Below are 24,150 nucleotides of genomic sequence, written 5' to 3' on the forward strand. Positions count from 1 at the left end.
AAGTAACATGTCCAAGGAAACACTGCTCATGACAAAACTGGGACTCAAAGCCAGACCCACCCCGATTCACATAATTTATATGTATATCACATGATATAGAGACTTATAGTCACCTCACAAGGGGAGAGATAAAATAGGCCATTAAATATGTCTCTCCAATATTCCCCTTAAAATAGCTTGGAAACTGACTTCTTGACCTATGGACCTAAGCAGATGCTGGTGATTATATCATTTTTGTAAAATTAAACTTAAATATATATCTTCCTTCTTTTTTTTCCAAAATTTTCCCAGTTTTGCAAATTATGATCAACATAAAATTTAACCATATATATATATATCACAGGGAAAGAACCTTCACTAGATTCTCTTGATCATCTCATTCATCCAAAGTTGAATACTTTAATATTCTGGCTTTAATCTAATGAGCAATAATGTTCAACTCAGTATATGGTAGGTATAGAATTGTTAAAATTTCACATGAGTTTGTAAACAAGAAAGCAGATAGTTACTAATAAATATTTTGGATAGTATACTTTTCTTATTGATGGAACATAAGTGGCCCAAACTTTATAAGTCAGATTTATCATCATTGAATCCTATTTCAGAAATAGGCTAACTGAAATTCAGATACACATAAAAAAACATTTTAGTACACCTTTAATCTTAAAACACTATCCTATGACCAAATGACTTTTAGGTCTTGATTGATCTTATGTCCTCAATATCCATGGAGTAAAAGGAGAATTTTTTCCTTATAAGTAAAGTCTTATTGTTCAGAAAACAGAATTTTTATTCATCTGATAATACAGTGGTGAAATGTTAAGACAGCACAAGTTTGTGACTAAATGGAATAAATTTGATCACACAATGAAAAAAATAAAAAAGGAATCAACACAAGAAAGAATGATGTATTTGAGAACATTTTTAATAAATAATGTGACAAAATTACTTTTCTGATTATTGGTTTTCAGTATGCAAAATTATGGCTAAAAATAAGAGGTTTCTTACATGAACATAATGAAAACATTAATCACATGGATTGTTCCCTTAGTACTGCACACCCTTTCTATGTAACTTTCAAATTATCTAAGTGAACACTTTTAGTTTTGGGTGAACACCAGCTTTTTCCGTGTGGTTCAGTTTTGTTTGGCTTTGTTTACCAGTGGGGTCAGGCCTGATACCTGTGTGTGAATAAATGTACATTTTTTCTTCAAATAGCACCAATTATTAAGTCAATGAAATCCATATAACGAAAAAAAGGATCATAAAAATCTACAGTCAGAGGGCATCATTTGGCAATTCAAAGCAAGTAATGCCTCTCCTAAAGCTTATAAGAAAATCTTATAAGTTTTTTTAACATTGGCCACAACAAACTTAAACCTTTTTTCTTTAAGTCGAGGAAAAGTAAGAACCATTGGGTTCATGGCCCACAATAAAGTATGCACGTTACTTCACCACCTGTCATCATTCGAATATTCCAAATACAAACATAGAGCATTAACAAAACAGGTTAAAAACGCTTCTCAACACTTTTTTCAATAAGACAAAAAAGGTTAATAGTTACAATGGTTTACAAATAAAGTTTAGTGATTGTGCTTTTAAAACCAAAAAAAAAAAAAAAGATTAAAAACAGTGCATTACAAAAACAAAAATCAAACTTCCTTAAGTGGCACTTCTGAAAGTTGAACTGACACTATCAGAAGAAATTTAGGCCAGTTAAGATAGGGATGTCCTTATTCAATTGGTCATTAAAAACATCCATTTGTTTGTAATATGCATTTATAATTGCATTTGATTGAAAAATAGAACAAGGTTTTTTGCTAGGCTTACTTATGACAATGACTAGATAGCCAGAGATCTAACTGGCTTATCTGGACGTGTCCAAAAGTGTATTTCCAGGAAGAATATACTTCAATGATTGAAATGAAGACAAAATAAAGTACCACCAGGGATTGCAAGAGTATATATTTACAATGTTTCTATCCCCATTCAAATTGACTTGTGGGTATTCTGCATTTATTATACTTTGTTTTCTCCCAGCAGAGGGTGGTATGAAAGACTGACTTTAAAATCATGTTAAAATGAAATATGTTTTAACTTGCAGTAGCAGTTGGTTATAGAAAGATTATATCTTGAGAGCCCTTGCCATGAGGTTGATTAATCAATTCTGTATCTTTGATCAATACTTTGCTGTAAATTGTCTTGGTGTATAAGCAGTGCAATGCCATATCTCAGGGGAAAAATACAAAAGAACGGTTTTGTTCTCTCTTGCTGGCTGATAACTGAAGCAAGAAGTCAAACACTTCCCTTGCTAGATGTAAAGTATAAAGGTTGGTTCCGACAGCGAGGGGAATAGGGAAGTTCTTCATAGGGATAAGGATCAAACGACAACAATAAAACTCCGATAAAATTTTTAAAAATGGTATTCCAATAAGAGGAATAAAAATGACAATTTTTACACTCTGATTGCACTGAACATTGTATCTGGCATCATGTGTCATCGGACAAGAGGCATCTTGAGTGATAGTTTTCACGTTGGATCGCACACGCCTCTGGCTGTCTTCAGCTTTCAGTTTCCTGTAAGAGATAAGTTTTTGGTAAATTTGAAAATAAACCTTATAGTCTTATATTTATATGGCTGTATATGTTTTTATCCTTATAATTTGTGTTTGTTCTTTCATTCCCTCGCATAGCTCATGGCAACTAATTCGTCTTTAGGTGATTTTGATAGAAAATTCAAAAGTACCAAACTGTGTTTTACACACTGTCACAGTATTGGGATATGGGGTGCAGGAGAGGGGGCGCAGCAGAAGGTGGATTTCTCTACTTATCCCAGCCCCCACTCAACATAATAGCTCAAATTTTATTGGTTTAAGCATTAGAGTTATGTATGGTAACTTTCTCTTCCCTAGAAAAGGTCTTCTACTTAAAAAGACAAACATAACTTGTAAAATAATTTCTCATAACAATCGCAGGAAGATAATCTTATTCCAAAATCAAAATCAAAATGCTTTCCGTATTATCAGAAATTCAATTAGATATCATTCCTTAAAATTTTTTATCTTCTTTTCTTAAAAGTTTAAGTTGAACATTCATTGAACAATCTACCTGGGATTAAATATACTTGTAAGAAGAGAAATTTGTCCTTAGCTTGTTTTATTATTACTATTATTGTTATTATTAAATGGAGGAAACACAGTCTTAAAATTGGTTTATTTTGACTTATTGCTAGATTCTATCTTGTATTGCTATCTATAAATTCCAACCAAGGAATACATATTTGACTCAAGAAGTGTTCTTGTATGGAAAAAGGTTAATGTCAAGGCTCATGTTCTCATTTGCAAAAGAATGAACTTAGAAAACAGTTGGTCCAATCAGTTAGATTAACCCCAGTGGTTATAGGGTGGCAGATGACACAGGCTGAGCTCTCTCATTTACATCCTTATCAGTGTCACCTTACTGGTTTTTATACTGTAAAATATATTATCTAGAGAAATAGTTCTTATTTCCTAACATGTTTGCCATATAAATTTCTTACATGAATATCTGCAGATGAATTTGACCCTTAGATCTAAAAGGAAATGATTATCACCATTTAAAACACTGGAACACACTTCAAGAACAATCATTAAATTCACAGAAATTCAGTCTCTGGTATCACTAACATCAGGGTTTGTGGTAAAACAGTAACATTTCTGTAGCCTGATAGATATTTCTAAAATTGAGGCTGATTTTAATAACTAGCATAATGCTGAGAAACTTGGAAAAAAATTATAGATACCTCTAATTCTTCATTATTATCTTCTCCTCTTTCATATCCTCCAAGAACCTGCATTTCTGCAATATTTCTTCGACCTACATTTGCTTGTTCTCTTTGTCTGCTTCCTGATCCTCTTGATGACATTGAGCTTGAAGAACTAGGATCTCTGGGATTATTTGATGTTGGAAAAGTAGGTCTACAGTAAGGTAGAATATCCTCTGTGTAATGAAATATAGTAAGTGCATATGAACACCATTGTGCATTTTCACTGTATCATCACTTATGTCTGTAATTCTGAATGGGGAAGCATCAGAGTTTTTGAAGAATAAAGGAGAACATTTTATAACAATAATTAAAAGGCAGGATTCTCCTGAAAATGAAAATAACAAGTCTTGTTTCTTCCTGGTAGTGGCTGGCATTCAGGTTGGTTTCACTCATAGGCTCCTGACTCCCTCAAACTCACTTGGGACCAACATCATTAAAAGAGGTAAACCAAATCCGGAGTCAGATTTAGCTTCCAGTTCTATCCCTCACTATGTGATACCCAGTGATTTTAGGCCTTAGTTTCCACTTTTCTAAAAAAAAAAATCATGAATAATATCTATACCCAGAGGAGCCCCTAGTGTTGCTGTAAAAACAGAGGAGATGGTGAAATCCCTATGCAAATTATGAAGGATCACTTTAAGGTACTGATAAAAACAAAGCCCCGTTTCTTCAAACTACCAAAACAGACTCAAGCCCGGGTTCCCTTTCCAGACAACCTCCATCCTGATATTGTATTTACATTGCAGAACCTTGACTCTCAGAAGCATGCCTTCATTGCTAGCTCAAAACACAAGCCTCTCTAATTAAACACCATCTTCTGAATTTCTATCTTCTTACTGCTTTAAATTTGGTGCTGCTTGCATCGATGCATCCACCAGTTGCCTACTTCTCTCCAAAGCCTGTCCACTCCACCCTGTGGACACCAGACACATGAAAAACCAACACTTCTATACTCATTTCCCCTCCCCCTCCAAATGCTTCTTCTACTGTCCACGATGCCTGAATGCAATCTGATTTCCCCTGAGGTTTCCACCCAAGTTTTCTCCAGTAGAAGCAGGAAGGCTTGCCTCTATCCCAACTAGCATTAGTTCTAAGTCAGTACTCCCTGACCTTTCCACAAAACATTCTCTTCCTGGGAGGGCCAACCAGCCCACTTATGTCACCTGTTTACTGCTCCTTGATGGCACCATTCTCCATCTGTTCTACTCATTACAACTTCTACCCATCATCCAGGTTCTGACTCGCTGGGGTCTTGCAGTCCACGAAGACTACTGTTTCTGCACCCTTGCCTTCTAGCACTTGGACTCTTGTGACCTTCATCTTCTGTTCCTGTTTTATCAATCTTTTTTCTCCATTGACCATAGTTTTTGTCAAACTACAATATAAAATCTGTCTCTTGTTAAAAACTTTCCTGTTAAGCCTGTGCTCTACATGAATCACTACCTTCTCCCTGTTTTAAATGCTCAGCAAAACTTCTTGAATTTAGACTCAAAAGTGGTAGACATGACTCCCATTTACTCTGAAGCTCACTGAAATCTATGCATTACTACAATGAAACAGAAAATTCACTGTTGAGCTTGATAATGCTAATCTTGTTTTCAGCCCTTATCTCACTGCCTTCATGTGGAAACCACTATGGATTTAAACATCACTATTCCCAGTTCTCTTCCCTTCCTGGCTAGTCCTCTGTGGGCTTTTTTCTTAGATGTTGATGCCCTGAACATTTCTACTTTCACCCTAGTATGTATATACACATTTTCCCCCACTCACGTTGGGCAATTTCATCCAGTCTCACATATGGTAACCTTTTCTAGAATATAACTGTCATGAGGGCAGGGATTTTTCTGTGCTTTGTGTTTTGATATACTCTCAGCTTGACATATAACAGGTCATTCATTAATACATAGTTTTGAATAAATGAGTGGATTTGATTATTATTTTATCATGATACATTAATATATATTTCCAACTTTTGAACTATGTTGAATACTTATACTTCCTCTTAAGTGTCCCTCAGACTCACTATATTGAATGCTGACTTCATCATGTCCACTCCTTTCTTCCCTCCTCGCATTCCCTAATAAAGTTAATGACAACACTCATTATTAAGAAAAGAAAGATAGAAAACCGAAATTATTTTAGAGTCTTCCCTGCCTTCCAACAACCTTCCGGCAATCCTTAAATATACCTTTTCCACACATTCAAATATACCCAGGTAAGCCTGGCTTTTAACACACAAAAAAATGTTAATCTTGAATTTTCCCACTCACTTATGTCTGTTCCTATAGCCTGGTTTATATTTTCCATATCTCTTTTCCAGGAGTTGTAAATATCTTCTACTAGATCTCTGTGTCTTGAGTTATCCCTCTCTAAAACATATTCACCCAGTTGCCTTCTTATAGGAACTACAGGCAAACTCTGACCTAAACATACATTTACCTCAAGAGCTTCCCCTTTGGAAAGTGGGTGATGGGCACTGAGGAGGACACTTGTTGCAATGAGCACTGGGTGTTGTATAGAAGCCAACAACAACAAATTATATTAAAATAAATAAATACATACAAGGCATTCCCCTTTGACTAACTTTACTATCTAGTCACACTGAATGTCTTATAATCTCCTCAATGTACCTCAAAGCTTTTCATGCTGAGTTTCTCTTCCAGAACAATCTATCCACTCTTCCCACTCAAGTTAAATTCTACTCACCCAACCATTCAGTTTATGTGTCTCTTTCACCAGGAAAGATTAAGAGTTTTAGAGAGGGATAACTCAAGACACAGAGATCTATTAGAAGATATTTACAACTCCTGGAAAAGAGATATGGAAAATATAAACCAGCCTTTTTCTATCTTATGTCCCTACAAGACTGGACTAACCATCCCTTCTCTGGACTCTCAATTACCATGGCATCATAAACATTATACCAAATATGAATATACCTGTGAATCTATAGACTACCTGTCTCCGTCTCTGACTATAAGCCTCTTGAGATCAAGGTTCATACTTACACATAAATCTCAAGACTAGTACAATGCTCTATAACACAGTGGATGTTTGATATATGTAGAAACAAATTGAACCAACTGAGGTAAATGTCAGCAAAAGGATCAGTCATTCAAGTCTAGAAGACCACTCTCTTTAATTAAAAATGACCATTCATTACACATGTAAATCAGGGTGCCTCTTTCATTTTAAATAATGTCAACTGAATTATGAAGGTGCAAATTATAGCAATGCATAGAAATGATCATTTAATGACACATATACACAGAGTTATGGTTCAAATATGAATTTGGAAAAGCAAGACAAAATAATAATCTGGTCAGTATAGCTCCCTGCTCTCCATGAAATAGGGTCCCTTGTTTCTAGATTAATAATTCCAGCAATAGTTCTTCGGCTAGAAATATTTTTTAACACAGAGGACGACTTATTAAAACTCCAAAGATGGATAAAATAACTTCATCTCTTTGTTCTAATTCTGTACACACCAAGATCTTTCCAGGTTTGTAAATATTTTTTCCCCTGAAGAATCCCACCTGCTTTGGAGGAAGCTGACTTGTAACAGCAACACGGTTTATACTTTCAGGCCACATATAAACTTCATAATTTATGTCATGACATTTTATTTATAAATCACTACTTGGAGTATAGAATGGATCAAAAGGTTAGAATCAGATCACCTTGTGCTTAACGGATAAAAAGTAAGCAAAGTTTTTCAACCTTTGGATTATGGTAATAACACCAAGTGCTTTGTGCTCCTACAGTGGGGGCCTCTGCCTGAAATGTAGTTTTACTCATCACTTTACTGTTGAGGCCTAATCTTTTCCTTAGTCTATAGTAATGCTCAAATACACTATCCTACAGCATTTCTACAAATTCTGTCTTCCTGGCAGGTTGTTCCTAACCTCTCCTCTTCCCAGCCTTCTGAAAAGAGCTCATCACCTCCCTTCCACAATGTCCATTTACTTTACAACTGCCTAGAGTGGTCATCTATTCTGACTACACTGCTAAAACCAGGTCTTCTACTACCACCCACAAATAACATACTGCAAAATCCTCCCGCATTCTCTCTCCAACCCCCACCTCCTGTTGATATCCAACTTTCACTTCTGTGTGGCATTTTAGATTTTGTCCTATCTTAAAATTTCCTCCTCCATTCTTTCTAGAAAACTATTTGCTCTGGCTTGGAGATCTTGATTATTTTACATCTCTGGGTGGATGCATCTCCGTTTCCACTATAGAAAGTCATTCTTGTGCCTAATCTTTAACTATAATCCCTGCTGAGTATTGGTGCATTGAGGCTGACTCACACATTCTCAAAAAAAAAAGAGGAGTACCCAAGTCTTCCCAATTCCACATTCACAGACTTCATATTAGCAGCTTGAAACCAGCTGTCTTGGGAATCACTACCCAACAGAAGTAAGTAAATGGCCACAAATTAGGGCTTTGCTCTTCTTTCCTCCCAGAGAATTGATTGCTCAGCATTAGCCAATATATCACTGCCAATAATTTAGCCTTTACAATTCACACAATTTTACACTCTGTGTTGCTATTTCTAAAATCCACTCTCTACGCACAACCTTTTCCCTGATCTTTAAACTCAGTTCTCTATAAAGTTTTATTGATTTTCTTCATATCTGTGTTCTTGTCAGTATCTTAATCCATTCAACATTGAAATTCTTTTCCCTTAGAAATCTGTTCTGCTTTGTTTTGTTTTGTTTTTCTACAATGGTTAGTACAATTATGTTCCACTAGTCAGCAGGGCCATCTAATTAGCATTTGAGTAACTTCTGCTTTGTTCCATCATTTAATTCTGTTTTTCTACTTTCAATTAGTTACCAATTCCTATTGGTTCTATCCCTGACATGCCACTGGAGGCTGTTCTCTCCTTTTTTTTCCCTCCCCACATATCTATTTTAATTCTGTGTTTTCATTTTTTTAAATAGTTTATTGTCAAATTGGTTTCCATATAATACCCAGTGCTCTTCCCCACAAGTGCCCTCCTCCATCACCACCATCTCCCCTCCCCCTCTCGCTCCTCCTTCAGCCCTCGGTTCATTTTCAGTATTCAATAGTCTCTCAGGTTTTGTGTCCCTATTTCTCCCCAACTCTCTTTCACCCTTCCCCTCCCCCTGGTCCTCCATTAGGTTTCTCCCGTTCTCCTGTTAGACCATGAGTGCAAACATATGGTATCTGTCCTTCTCTGCCTGACTTATTTCACTTAGCATGACACCCTCGAGGTCCATCCACTTTCCTACAAACGGCCAGATTTCATTCTTTCTCATTTCCATGTAATACTCCATTGTATATATATATACCACATCTTCTTGATCCATTCAAATTTACAGCAATCTGATACCTTCATCCACCAGATTCCACTCTCTTCCTTCACTATGGAGTACTGCCAATTCTTTTTCTAGAAACCTGATTCTGTCATTTCTTGCTCAAAATTCTTTGCTGGCTCTCTACGGGTTCTATCATAAACCTCACAGTCTGGATCATATTCCCAGCCTCCCAATCTGGCCCAACCATCTCTCTACTTTTATCTTTCACTAACTGTGCCTGGCCCCAAGCACCCTATTCTCTGGCCAAACTGGAAATCAAAGTTCCCCCAAAACATATGTTTTTACACCTACATATTTTTTCTCCATTTATTTCCTTTCCCTGCTATCCCCTTTGCTGCATTTAACATGTTGAAATCATGCTTTCCCTTAAAACCCAACTCAACTGACTCATCTCCAAAGAAGTCTTATATAATGTTATGCATTTCATTTAATTAAAATTACTTGAGTACATGTTTGTCTCCTCCATTAGGAAGCACATTTCTAAATCTTATCACTTTTCATACGGCCCGAGAGAACCTAACAGTGTAACTTGGAAACATATGTTCAATCTATATTTATTTGCTGTATGAGTATATCAGTACCTTGAATGAGGTGAGTCTTTGCTGGTGGGACGTCGCGTTTTGCTGCCTTGTTTCCTCGTCCTTTCCCATCGTTTTGCTGTTCCTGTGCTTCTCTGGTATCACTTGGATTTGTTCTCATATCTGCAGCTTGTCGTCCATCCATTACTTCTCTCCCTTTGTAGCTGCCTACTTTCCGCTCTGATGATCTTTCTGTTCTTCCTTCTATAGAAGGTAGTTTGGGCACCATTACAGGCCGTACCTCCAGCTGTGCCTTGGACTGGACAGTGGGTGACTTTATAGCAGGTGGTGGCACTGGAGGAGGTGGAAGATCTAGAAAGAAATGTTTAAAATACTATAAAAGTCTGCCACTTACACTTCAATATTAGTATTATCACTGGAGTCACATTCAATTGCAGGTAATATATCTTAAATGAACTGGAACAATTGAAGGCAACCAAGGAACAAGAAGATCAACAATTTCAATCTATTCTCGTTGTTATACGGCACAAAAATAGTGAATCATAGAGCTGGGATTCAGAGATTACTTGGTCTTTGGATAACTAATATGGGCCTATGTGCTCAAACTGTCTCTCCCCCAACCATGACAGGCCTTCTTAATTGATTTCAGCAAAACGCTGCTGGTCCCAAATGCATATCCTTACTCTTCAGGCAACCACTTCAAATTGATTGAGTTTGGCACTTGAGTTGAGACGTATTTGCCGTCTCTAATCCAGCCTAACTCCCTTCTCATTCTGTAAAAAGGGTAACTTGAACACACAGACTTTAAGTTTTCAATCTCAAATCTAGCTATGAACAGAACTAGAACCAATGCCCTTAGATTCTTAATTTCTGGCTCAGTAGTTTTTATATTATTACATTCTATTTTGTGTTTGTAATCTACCATCCATTGATGGGATCTCTGCACTTTGTATTTGCACCCAGAGGTTTTAAACCAGATAATCTCTGGTATAAGTAGAAGTTAACTTCATCTATTTATCACCATATACACACTTTATGCAAACATTATATATAATTCAACATCTCATAGACATACCTAAGGATAAAGGTAGGTAAAAATTTGACATCTAGAAAATTTACATTCTTTAAGGGGTGCTATCTTTGACCCCTGTGTCCATTCTAGGGAACAGAAATAGATAACCTAATAATAGTTGGTAAGTTAGAAGAATATGAAGAGATTTGAGTTTTAGGTTGTTCTGCCTTTAGTATGGAGAATGAATTAAAAGGAAACATTTGAATCCAATTTGTAATAGCTTGGGAAAGTAATGACAGAGGATGGAACTGTCCTGGTGGCTGTTCAGATGAAGGAAATGTATTTGAGAGAGGTTAAGAGAGAAAAGTCAGTATCATTTAATGATCAATGGAACATAGTAGGGAAAGAAAAGGAAAGAATCTAAGATGACGTTTACGATTATTACTACGGAGGACTAGAGATGAGATGAGATGAAAGTTGATGAGATGAGAGATGAGAGATGGATGGATGGATGGTGGATGAGAAAAAGTTCACTGAAGATAAGGAAGGAGGGGATGGGAAGAGATAGCCCCACAGAGAAAGAGGTGGAGTTCGGTTTTAGAAAAGTGAATAAGAGTAGACTTTGAAGCACCTAGCTAGAGATGTCCAACAGGTTTTAGTACATAAAATCTGAGTTGCAAGAAAGGTCAGGCCAGAGATACAAGATTTGGTAAAATCAGCAAGGCTTTTTCAATCTCTACTTCAGATATAGTAATGTTTCCATATTTGGAGAGGAATACCTAAATGATAGGCTAAATCAACCCAAAAGTGTTTATAAAACACATGTATTAAATGCTTAGTATTTAAAAATCAGTATTTTCAACAAAAATATGTATTTACATTCTAAAAACAAATTAAAAGTCCTTAAGAACTTGAAAGCACAACCCCTCATATATCTCTGTCTACATTTCAAATACTCACTATTAATTATGTGGAGGTAATCAGTTTGAATATTTTCATATGGATCATACCAGAAAATATTTATACACACAAATCAGGCCTACCAAGTTTCATCATTCCATGGAACCTCACTCACATCAGGGAATATATAAAATGGTCACAACTAGGGTTGTACAGTGCCAGTCTACTCCCCACTATTTGGTGGTAAAAAGTACCACATGCAAATCTACAGCCTTCCTCTTGTTTTGACATAAGGATAACTGCATTTTTTTTCACCTGTGTAGTTGTATGCATTTCCCTATATGTACATATAGCTCTACCTCTTTTTTTGAAAACTTTGTATAATGCTCTGTTTTATGAATATATCAATATTTATTTAGTGAATCTGTAAAGAGGAATATTTAGGTTGTTTCCATATATTTACCATTACTGACAATATTCTACTGACTATCATGTACATAGACCAGCATGAGAAGTTCTTGAATATTAAAGTTATGGCTTAGAAGTTCTTAATATAATAGTAAATTAAGAGTTCTAGGACACAATCAGTGTTTCTTATTCTCATATTTTTTAAAAAAAGAATTAATAAACTTTGTTCCAAAGTAGGTATAAGGTTTTTTTAACTAATATTACTTTGACATTACATGCTAAAACTAAGCCATTGGAATTCACTGCATTGGTTTTTGAAAGCAGAAATCTTGAGGTACCATCTTCCTACCAGCTATTTTACTTAGGACTCCATTATGAAAAGTGGTCCATCCATCTTTTACTTGCATTTTGTTGTTGTTGCTGTTAGTTCTCCTGGCTCATCATGTTCTAGTTTCATATAAATAGCTTCTAAACATTACCTAAAACAGTGGCCAAAACACAGCCAATGCATTAACTTTCTCCTGATTCTACTAAATCAAAAAAAAATTTTTTGGCCTTAAAACATATATCACCATTGTCATTGTGCCGGATTTTCCTCTTCACTCTTTAATGGATTAAAAAAAAGAAAAAACACAATACTTGAAAAAAAGGTCCCATTATACAGTCCTCCCTCATCTGCCACTTGTTTAGTAAAAATAATCAAAAAGATACAGTTAAAAAGTAGACTGTCCTGAGTGGCTCAAAGCCAAGAGACCCAAGGCAGAGCATTCTATGTTCAGACTGGGCTTGGGACTGGCAATGAAAAAGGAGAAAAATCTAATTGAGAGCACACCTGGCAGCAGATGGAGTGAGTGCCTTGCAGGCTCATTTCTGCACCATCTCCTTGCTGTAGACTTAAACCCCAAACTGCGAGCACAGATTACCAAGCTGTCCCAAAGGAACTGCCACTATCATCAAATCATAAAATGTCTGGCTCATCAGATACCAAAGCTGATGATTACCACTATTATAAGATCTACAAAATCTTGGGAATATATGACTCTCAAGACACAATCTATTTCCAGATGTTCTATAACACAGGTAGAAAATGAGAAGAGAATCCAGTGGTAATTTTAAGAGTTCTAACTTCATAGATATAATTGCTTCTGTATCTAATTGACAGTGAGAGGTAAATGTTTGTAGGTTTTACTTCCTATACAATAGGTTACCAAATAAATTTTTTTTTGGTATTATAAAATAATTGAGTCAAAGCAAGGGTTATTATAGTGTGAGCAATTCTACATTTCACAAAGTGATAAATAATACTTTCACCAGTTCATACCAAGAGTAACGAACAGGATCATGGACGTGCTATATGTATGTACAGACTCTTTATATAATCATATAAACATCATTCTTTCTACAATACTTTCCAAATACCAGCATAATGTGTATAAAGGAATAGGTAAGAGCATGTGCATGTAGACAGTCCTGCCAGCTTTAACTCGATATGGAGATCACTCTATTTACTTAACCACGTAAAGACCCAAGACCTTGTAATTAATGATAAATCAAGTCAAAATAACATCATTCCAAAGAGGGTGGTGAATTTATAATTTATGAAAAGTAGGGCTAGAGAAATAATGTACATTTGGTTTTTAAATCAAGTATGTAAATGCATCGAAAGGGTTGAAAAGAGGGGGTGCGAAGAATCTATTAGAAGGTTCTAGAAATGCACTTATGCTAGGCTTTAACTCGGAAAGACTCTGACTGATAAATATTCATCTATTTTAAACGTACCCTTCATCTGGGTTAAACTTATAAGTGGCAAATATGAAATAAATAAGTAGATTCTGCCTGTCACTGTGACTACAGAATACAGTACTCTGTTGTGCACTGAGTACTCCCTGGGTCTCTATGAGGAACAGAGTAAGGTAGGGTCACAGTGCCGTGTGCCATAAGGGGGCTCAAGGGCTATTATAGGCTGACTTGTGTCCCCTCAAAATTCACGTTTAACACTAACCCCCTGTACCTCAGATTGAGACTGTATTTGGAGATAGGATCTTGAAAGAGGTAAAGTGAGGTCCTTGGGGTGGGTCTTAATCCAATCTAACTGGTTTCCTTATAAGAAGAAAAGATTAGGATGCACAGAGATTGAAAGACTGAGAAAATACACAGGGGATGACGGCCATCTACAAGCCAAGGAGAGAGGCCTCAGAAGAAACCAACCCTGATGACACCTCGATCTTGGACTTGTAGCCTCCAAAGTTGTGAGAAAATAAACTTCCATCATTTAAGCCACTAGTTTATAGCACTTTGTTATGTCAGCCCTAAAAACTAATACAGCTGCTGACTGACAAGGACCATAGCAAACTCCTCTTCATCATGAAGGCTCAGACACAGCCACTCTTTAGCCTTCTTTTCATTAAAAAAAATATTTTTTTACTTTTATTTATTTTTGAGAGACAGAGAGAGACAGAGCATGAACAGGGAAGGGGCAGAAAGAAAGAGACACAAAATCCGAAGCAGACTCCAGGCTCTGAGCTAGTGATCAGCACAGAGTCCAACACAGTGCTCGACCCACAAACCATAAGATCATGACCTGAGCCGAAGTCGGACGTGCAAATGACTGAGCCACCCAGGTACCCCACTCTTTAGCCTTCTTTATGGAGTTGACAAAAATTCTACAAAGTAAGTACATAATTTGAACCATATTTTACAAAGTAAAAATGCTGCAAACTCACTGATATACTATATTCTGAAAATAGTTAACAAAGGAACTCTATTGATAGTCATCAAACTTATCCATCACAGTTAGGATTTTAATCATCAAAAAACAAAACTTAAAAGAAAGACCCTCCACATCTTACTAATATGTTTAAAGCACATTAAAAAAAATTAATGTTTATTTTTGAAAGAGAGAGAGAGTGAGCCCGAGGGGCAGAGAAAGAGGTGACACAGAGTAAGAAACAGGCTCCAGGCTCTGAGCTGTCAGCCCAGAGCCTGATGCAGGGCTTGAACCCACAAACCAGGAGATTATGACCTGAGCCTAAGTCGGATGTTTAACCAACCAAGCCACCCATGCACCCCATGTTTAATGCACATTTTAACAACTGGCAACTCTTTAAATTCTTTCTTCTCCTCCGCACTTTCTCTTTCTTGATAAATTGTACAAACTGTGTCTGCCACTGAGTTTCTTCATGAAATAGTCTAGGATTCTTTTTTCAAAAAATGCAGTATAGTATTTAAAGAAAATAATTTCTGAGAAAATGACTTTGGCTTCCATGTCATAACGACGGCTAACAAGAGTCTGTGCATTTTTCTTATTTGATGCATAAAGAAGTATTTGCATTTACTTGATTTTTACCTAATCAATATGTATCATGGGATATGTATAAAGTAACACACATATTTTGGTATTTTTTTCTTCATCAGATCAGAAAGTATCCAGAATTAAACTCAAGACTTTTTGGTACAATAAACATAACTAAGAGACAGATGGTTATCAAAATGCTGAAAGGAAGTTAAAGCTAAAATTTTAAAAATAACTTTAGTCATATCTCCTCATTTTATCTATTTTTATGACTTTGGGAAAATAATTACTGGCTTCCACATGACTTTATATCCTATGATAATTTTACATAATCGCTTTCATGAAATAAACAATGAAAAAATCCAAAGAGTATTTCAAATTAAGTTTTTGGCTTTAACTATTTCAGTGTATTTCTTTGGTATTCTAAAATTAACCTTGAAAAAATAACTTAGGTGTTTCATCATTTAGTTTAACAGTTACTATTCAGGGAGGAGTTAGAATTCATACTTAATTATTAAGCACTTTGAAAAACATTCTGCAGAATGTGGGACAATAAAGACGGTTCACAATTTTCAGGCAGAGTGTCATTCTTAACTGTGACACCATGCCATTGAACTTGGCATGTTCACATTATTTAAAGCATTTTGAAAAAGCAACACTCAGCCTGAGAAGTCCCTTAAAACAAGTATAAAGAAGGCGGAAGGAGCTGTACAGAGCTGTAGACCAGATTTTCTCCCTTATGTATTCAACGTAGATGTGTTTACATCAAGGCTTGACGTTTGACCAATGTTTCGGTCAGGAGAACTCTCTCCCAGATAATAAAAACTGATAGAACAACTATAAAACTTGTAAAATGCCATTACAGGGGTCCCATAAATGTAAAACTGCCGAAAGAGTTGGGGGATTTACACCTAGTGTTTGTCCCTTCATGGAGGCAAACAGGCACAAAGCCACTGTAATAACCCTTCAAAATCAGATAATATTCTGACAGCTCAGTTTCCCTGACAAAAGAGTCCTGGGCAGAAGCCAGGAGGCCCAGGTGCGCGGTGGCATGCCAGTATTTAATGTAGTCTAATATCTGATAGATGCTAGGGAGAGAAAATACTCTGAATAAAGTACAGATAATAGCATGGACAGCCACTCGTTCGTTGCAAAATTACTTGTGCTCATCATGCTGGGAGCTTTGTATTAAATTTTTCTGTCAAGTGGCAGGAATCACAGGCAGAAGTGCCTCAGCAAACCCTCCTTGTAACCTTGGATAAGGATCTATAATATTAGGCTTTCATATGATAATGGCAAATGATGGCCTTTTTGAAAAATTGCTGACTGGTAATGAAAGTCCTAATCAGATTGGGGTTGGAGAGGACCAGGAGGTGGGGGACAATGTCTGCGGCACCCTTCTTCCCCCACCCCTTTAACAAATTTAGCAAACTTGACAAGATGGGCGAGTCTGAGAGAATTTATCTTACATGAGTTTCCAACAAAGCCCTTGGGGTTGTTTATAAAACGAGAAGGTGGCGGTTTAATAAATGCTGGGCCACCTGAGGCACTTTCATTAAAGGCTTCTCTAGACAACATCACAATGTTTGCATTATTCTCTTGTGCTCCCTTGAGGATACAAGCATTAGCTCTTCAGTGAGAGTCGATACTGTACGTGAAGGCATGAAGGAAGGTGGTTCGATTTGCCTTTCGGTGCACAAAATAAACTAACACCACTATAGTTAGAATTAACATTCAAACAAGTTTATTGTTTTCTCCTTGAATGCAACATTCCGGAACAAAGCAAAAAAGAGAGAGGACACATTGGAAGATATATCAGCGAATGTGATGAAGGTTGCTTCTCTGTCATTACTTCGTCATGTCTATGTGTTCACAAGTATAAAGTAACCTTTCAAAAATATTGAAAGTATACCCTATTCTTAGTTTCTTAAATAACCATCTCATTAGCAGTACCAGAGATGCTAGACAAGATACGCAAGTGGACCATTTCTATAAGGAATATGCAGCTTACTGTTAATGAATTTTTAATGTAATTTCTAATGCCAGTGGACGCATTTTCCAGTCACAGAGAGCCAGGGTAAATAGGCGAGATTCATAGATGTTTTCATGAGTTTCAATGGACTTACCATCTGTGTAGGCTTCTCTGCGCAGATGTCCTGGCTGGTGTTTTTGCTTCTTGGCTGGCCTGGCCTTTTGCATTACAGCAGCACTCATGTTGCTGTCTGTGGAAACAGGACTTGTGGGTCTTGGGCACTGGGACGCATGAAAATGTCGGCGGCCTGAGTAAAAAAAAGAAAAAAGAAATCAGAGCCAAACTCCTCGGTGATTTTTAATTATACAATAATAATAAAAAGAAAACAGTACAACTGGAAGCATCCCTAATTTCCAAAAAATAGCTTTAAATAAACGAATGCAGCAAATAATAGGATTTGTGTCAATTTGCTTGACCCATCCACTGGGGAAAAAAAATGTGCTGAGCGCGTTTGCTGTAGTACTTTGATTTGGCTAAAGTTCTTGATACCACTTCTTAAAGAAAACCCACCCAATTATTTTTCCTAATAATTTCAATAAAGTGTTATTAGTAAGCAAAGATATTAACCAAATTTTTGCATAGTATATTCGGTGGCTGTGTTTTCTCAAGGGAATAGGCAAAGTCCTTAAGAAATTTGTATTCTATGGGCACCTCGGTAGCTCAGTCGGTTAAGCGTCCGACTTCGGCTCAGGTCATGATTTCAAGCTGGTGAGTTTGAGCCCCGCATCGGGCTCTGTGCTGACAGCTCAGAGCCTGGAGCCTGCTTCAGATTCTGTGTCTCCCTTTCTCGCTCTGCCCCTACCCAACTCACACACACTGTCTCTTTTTCTCTCAAAAATAAATACACATTAAAACATTTTTTTGAAAAAGAAATTCATATTCTAAGAATGAACAGGACTAAATACCTCCTTTATTGTTATTAAATATATTTGCTCTTCTTTGAAGGCAGACTCCCAACATCTTAATACATTCTGATGTGTTTATCTTAAGGAAGCCTGAAATTAAGGTAGCTCACATATTTACTTCTACTCCTTTTCTTTCACAAGATGCTTACTTGCTGATTCTGGATACTTAAAGTGACCCGTCCAGGAACTTCTATGTGTTTTGGTAGTAGCAGAGGTGGTCTGTTTCTTTGTTTTTTGGGGGGAGGGGCAATATTTGCAGGTACCGGTGATAACTGAATTTCCTAGTTAGACATGGTACTTCTCAGTCCTCCCCAATTTTCTGGTATCTTACAGAGATGTTGTATTACAGTGGCACAAAATATTTAATCCATAATGGCAAGGGAAATCTGGGGCCTACACTTGACCTTCATTATTTCAGTTTCTAGAAAGTCCAGATATACAAATCTAGAACTTTTTGTTTGTATTACAAGAAACTTCAAAATGACCTAGCCAACACATCTTTTGGTTATAGAGAGGCCACATGTAGTGACATCAACATATTTAAAAATGCTAACTGAAGCATCTTAAATAATATACATTAACGTGAGAGGCAATTTGATTGTTCCTTCATATTTTACCTTCGAGTTGTATGATAAGCAGCACCATTTCTCGAAAAGAACATTTTAATAGGCAGAGGCCAATGCATGTTTAGTTCATTATAATTATGAGTCAAACAAAAACCAGAAGTGCCACTAAATTACAGTACAATAAAATATTAAGCCAAATTCTCTTTAGTGATGATGGAGACTATTACAATTGAAGTTACATACCCATGAAAAGAGAGAATTAGGGCTGGGACCAAGCACATTCTTCATTCTATTGTGTAAAGCCATCTACTGCTCACAGACCCTGAGGCATTAGGCCATTTACAGATGAATTTTCAATGTTATTTCCATGTTTTGTTGATTTAATGAACTGAAACACACTCTTAATGCAATCTAAAAGCAGTAGTTTGAGACGCTTAACGTCACTTTCTTATTTTTTAATAGAGGATTAAAAAATAGGAAGAAATAAAAGCTATGTATATAGTTAGGTATTATTAGCAAGATAGGTAGGCATAGATAGTTATTATATTTAGTAGCTAATGAGGAGGGAAATAGGGAAATTTGGTTGAATTTTGTAAAATATTGGCATGACTGAAATATTGTTCTACATGAAAGGTTGAAAGGTTTATTAGAATTTTCCCCCACAAAATATTTTTGATAAATAACATATTGAAATAACTCTATTTTCTCTGAATGCATTCAATAAATGATAAAAAATAATGACTAATCCAGTATCTGAAGAGAACAGGGCAAAGTACCAATATGATAGTTACTAAATTAAGAAAAAGAAAACAACAAAACAAGATAGCAATTACTGGTGTGCTGTAATAGTCTTTCATTTCTCAGGACTGTGTTTTGTTGGCCAAATTATTTTACTCTAATATCTGTATTTTTTTTGGCTACCAGAAATTCATATACACATAATGTGTATATGAATGAAAATATGTATGTATGTGTATATATATATATATATATATATATATATATATATATATATTCCATTCTATGGAGATAAATGTCATATGATAAATGTTTGACATAAATCTAAATTCTTTTTCATATTATTTACTCAAGGTTGGGAGTAGGAGATAAATCAAAATGGGTTAAAACGTAAGAATAGATATATGATCATTGTAAAGAGGCTACTAATAATGAAAAAAGAAGACAGAAAAAATACATAAGCGCTTAGATTAACTTTACCTCCAAGTTATTAGATTAAAAATGTTTACTTTAAATATGAAACATCTATGTTTGAAAATAGATGCATATTACACATATCTTTCTATCTTCCTCATTAAATTAATATTCTAATTGAGAGGGCATGATGAGCCTGGTGGTTAAGGAGAAATAGCCTATTTTCCAATGGTTGCGTGTCCCCCTCTAAATATTTATTTATTTCTCCTAGATAATAAGAGAACTATCACAATGAATTTTATTTTGGTTTCTTTTTGAAAATGTTTTTTTATTTATTCTTGAGAGACAGAGAGAGACAGCGCGAGCAGGGGAGAGTCAGAGAGAGAGGGAGATACAGAATCCGAAGCAGGCTCCAGGCTCTGAGCTGTCAGCACAGAGCCTGACGCAGGGCTTGAACCGACCAACTGTGAAATCATGACCTGAGCCGGAGTCGGCTGTTTAACTGACTGAGCCACCCAGGCACCCCATTTTGGTTGCTTTTTGTACCTTAAAAAATCATGTACTGCAAACCTCAGCTGACTATAGGCAAACCTTAAGAAACTGTATACATATCTGCTATGACTTCTGTAAAAACACGGACTTCCCAGGGAGTGCCACTCACATATAGGATTTATTAAATAAAAATAAACTAGAAGATTTAAAAAGCCTTGTCAGGAAAAAGGGAATAACTAAGTTATATCATATTCTTGGAACTTAGTTTCCTCAGCCCGCAAATAAAAGCCAGTAGTAATAGCTGCATTTCACGTCAGACGCAAGATCATCGGCGATAATTATCAAGTGGTGTACACATGTCAGGTTTCCCTTTCCAGCTTGGTGAAAAGCGCACAACATACCAGCGGCATCCTGCATTTGACGACGTGCCACTTTGAGCCCGGCATACTCTGCTGCCGCCGCCACCGCCTGGGCAAAATCAGCGTCGGTGAAGAAGGAGCCGTCGGAAGAACTGACACTGGAGCGTCCACTGGAAATGTTGTCCTCCTCGGAGGCGGAGCCCCAGCCGTTGATCATGGACCCCGTGACAGAGCTCTCAAGGTCCCCCACACTGGACGCCGGGGTCTGCTCAAGCCCACGTAACAAAAGCCGTCTGGTCTGCATCTTGGCCACTTCCATGTCTGCTTCATCTTCTTCCTCTTCCGGCGCGTCCGTATCCATATCTGAGACAAGAGGTCCCGAAATGTAGCCATAGGTGTGTGGTGGGGAAATCGGTCGTGGCGGTGGAGGAGGGCTCACAGGCTGCCGTCTGCAGGGAGATGCATAAACAGGTTTGGCTCAGCTGGTTATTCGGAAATACAGATAATATATAAACCAAGAAGTTCATGAGTACACTGATTGGATCTTTGCTTCTGTGAAGCTCATTTAAGCCAGCTGGGCTTCCTTCTAACTCAACTTTAACAGAATATACTCAGCTACCTGTACGTCTCCTTAGGTTTTATCTTCTGGATTACATTCAATTAAAAAAGGAGAAGTAAAACATTCTTTGGAAACATAAGCCTATGTACTTGTCTTCAAGTTTATTGAATACGACTGATAGATTATTATTACCAAAGACAAAGGACATCAGGTCTGAAACAGATCGCTCCACAAACCTGTTTCTTTCCCTTTTCTTCATTTCCACTCTGACCATACTAAGCAAATGGACTCATTTGTTCTGACGACAGAGAGTAGAATTTCATGGATGGAATAATTACACATTCAGCACATGACAATTTCCTTTAGGTTCTACTACAATAAAAAGCTATGGGTGCCAAGAGCATTTTTCTCTGAATTACACACCAAAGGTATTAGCTATTTTCAAGTCTATCACATTCACCATTATTCCACCTATCTGTTAAATAAAAAGCTTAAAGGTATTTTTCTTGATATCTTGGAATTAGTCAAAGACCGAAGCTGAGGACAATGTGAGTGGTACAGTTTAAGTTCACAGAGTTACCGATAACTACTTTCAGTCAGCTCTCTATAGATCTGGAGAACACCTCCAGCAGCCTTTCAACCCCTGTCTGACAGCGTCACCAACCGCGAGTACAAGATGACTGACAGGACAGAGGGTGTTCTGACTTCAGCGAAGAGAAGTTTGTGAAAAAGAGTTATTCCCAATGAGGGGAGAATGCTGAAAGATTAACTCCTAATTTAGGAAAGCAGCTGAAAAAAAGGAAAACAGGGAGTGATTTCTAGATGAATGACTGCTTAGTCAGTGACTTAACAATCCCAATGCTCTCTAAGCGAGGTTAAAGAGATGACATAGGGGCAATGTCATTTAAAAGGTCATAGCGACACCTTTTCAAATTCTGTGCCTTTGAGAAGTAAGGAGGATAGATTCCACACAAGCCTGCCAACCTGAGCATAAGCACTAGAGGAGTGTAAGATCAGGATTGAGTGTCATCTGGTCACTTTCACGGCTCAGAAGTCTAAGAAAGATATTGCATGAATGCCTCTAGCTGATAACCCACCTGAAGATGTGGCTGAATTGTTCAAGGACTACCAAGGCCTAGAGATACTGCCCAGGACTGAGTCCTTCATCAGCGAGTAAGTTGGTGCCAGCCCTTTTCCCTCACCATCCTTATAATTCTCACAAGCAGACGACATAGAATACTCATTGGAGCTAACCAAGGAGAAGACTGGCTCTTCATTTACCTTGCCCTTTTTTAAGTTCCCTCTTCCATGCCTTAGCATTTAGGAGAATGGATCCCGAAGATGGAAGAGAACAAAAGTGGTTAAAAGCAGGGAATGCCCTCTCCCTCCATGCCACCATAATCGCAGACAGATACTATCTGCAAACGAGGTCCGGAGTGTATGATGATAGTTTACAATGAGCAGAATTGGAATTTAAGGGGAAAAAACAGAAACAAAAAAATAACTAAAGGGAAAACAAAGATTCAAACCAAAAAACAGACTCTCAACTACAGAGAACAAACAGATGGTTAGCAAAGGGAGGTGTGTGGAGGATGGGTAAAATAGGTAATGGGGACTAAGGAGGGCGCTTGTCGGTGATGAGTGCTGAGTCATGTACAGAACTGCTATCCCACCATATTGTACGCCGGAAACTAATATAACACTGTATGTTAACTACACTGGAATTAAAATTAAAAAAATAATAGGATTGGGCCTTAAATTAAAAAAAAAAAAAAAGGATACAAACGAAGCCATAGAGGATCTGGTAAAAATCTAACTAAGTAACCTACTGTAGTAAAGAAAAGGGATGTTCAATAAAGCATAGTTTTGAGGATGAGATGGCAGAGGCTCAAAGAAAAAAGTTTTGTGCTTTTTAATTCTCTGAATTGAGATACTGCAATAAACATGTTAACACAAATAGAATGCATTAAAATGATTATTAAAATACTATAATTTATTGAGCACTTACTTTGCAGCTATATTTTACAATATTAACTCAATTGATTCTTTTCTTAATGTTTATCTATTATTTATTTTGAGAAAGAGAGAAACAGAGAGAGCAAAGGGAAGCCAAGAGGGGGGGAGGGGGAAAGGGAAAGGGAAACAGAGGCAGAGAGAGAGAGAATATCCCAAGCAAGCTCCATTCTGTCAGCATGGAGTCTGATGCAGACCTCGAACTCACAAACAGTGAGATCATGACCTGAGCTGAAGTCAACAAGAATTGGGCACTTAATCGACTGAGCCACCCAGGTGCCCCAACTCATTTAATTCTCACAACAGCTTTCAAAGGTACTACTTTTATAATCATTTTACAGAGGAGGATATTGAAATCCAGAAAAATTAAAGACCTTGCCAAAGTTCCCACCACTAGTATATATCAAATATGGAATTGATTTCATTTCCCAGGTTATGACCTTCCTTCTAGGAATTGTGTTATTCCATACACACACACATATATACACATGTATACATATACATACATGTAATGTGTAACATAATAATTTGAATATATACATATATATGTGTATACACACAGTTCTTTAATGTGCTTTGTATTTTTTTTAATTTCTGGGTGGTTTCTAATGCATCTGTGTGTGGCAATATAAGAAATATGGAGAATATGCCAAAGCTGAAGTTATTTAAGAGATTAAAATGGATAATTATTTCAGTATGGACTGTGCTGTACACATAAGAGGAAAATCTTTGTTTAATTTGGACTGTAATAAAATACCATACTTAAAAGTC

At 36.8% G+C, this 24,150-nt stretch overlaps 1 protein-coding gene across 1 annotated transcript in view; it reads right to left on the reverse strand.

Moving 5' to 3' along the window:
• Window positions 1–904: 904 nt before the first annotated feature.
• The window catches only part of ROBO1 (roundabout guidance receptor 1), a 152,395-nt gene continuing 129,149 nt past the window's right edge, over window positions 905–24,150 (reverse strand). Inside the window, exons 22-26 of the mRNA XM_029938687.1 lie at window positions 20,850–21,256; window positions 17,428–17,580; window positions 9,732–10,040; window positions 3,782–3,978; window positions 905–2,577 (exon numbers count right to left, since the gene is read on the reverse strand). Coding sequence (XP_029794547.1) covers window positions 2,563–2,577; window positions 3,782–3,978; window positions 9,732–10,040; window positions 17,428–17,580; window positions 20,850–21,256 — 1,081 coding nt within the window. The 3' untranslated portion in view covers window positions 905–2,562. The remainder of the gene's footprint in view (window positions 2,578–3,781; window positions 3,979–9,731; window positions 10,041–17,427; window positions 17,581–20,849; window positions 21,257–24,150) is intronic.

The sequence above is a fragment of the Suricata suricatta genome, chromosome 5 (assembly GCF_006229205.1).
Source record: "Suricata suricatta isolate VVHF042 chromosome 5, meerkat_22Aug2017_6uvM2_HiC, whole genome shotgun sequence".
In the NCBI taxonomy this organism is placed as follows: domain Eukaryota; kingdom Metazoa; phylum Chordata; class Mammalia; order Carnivora; family Herpestidae; genus Suricata; species Suricata suricatta.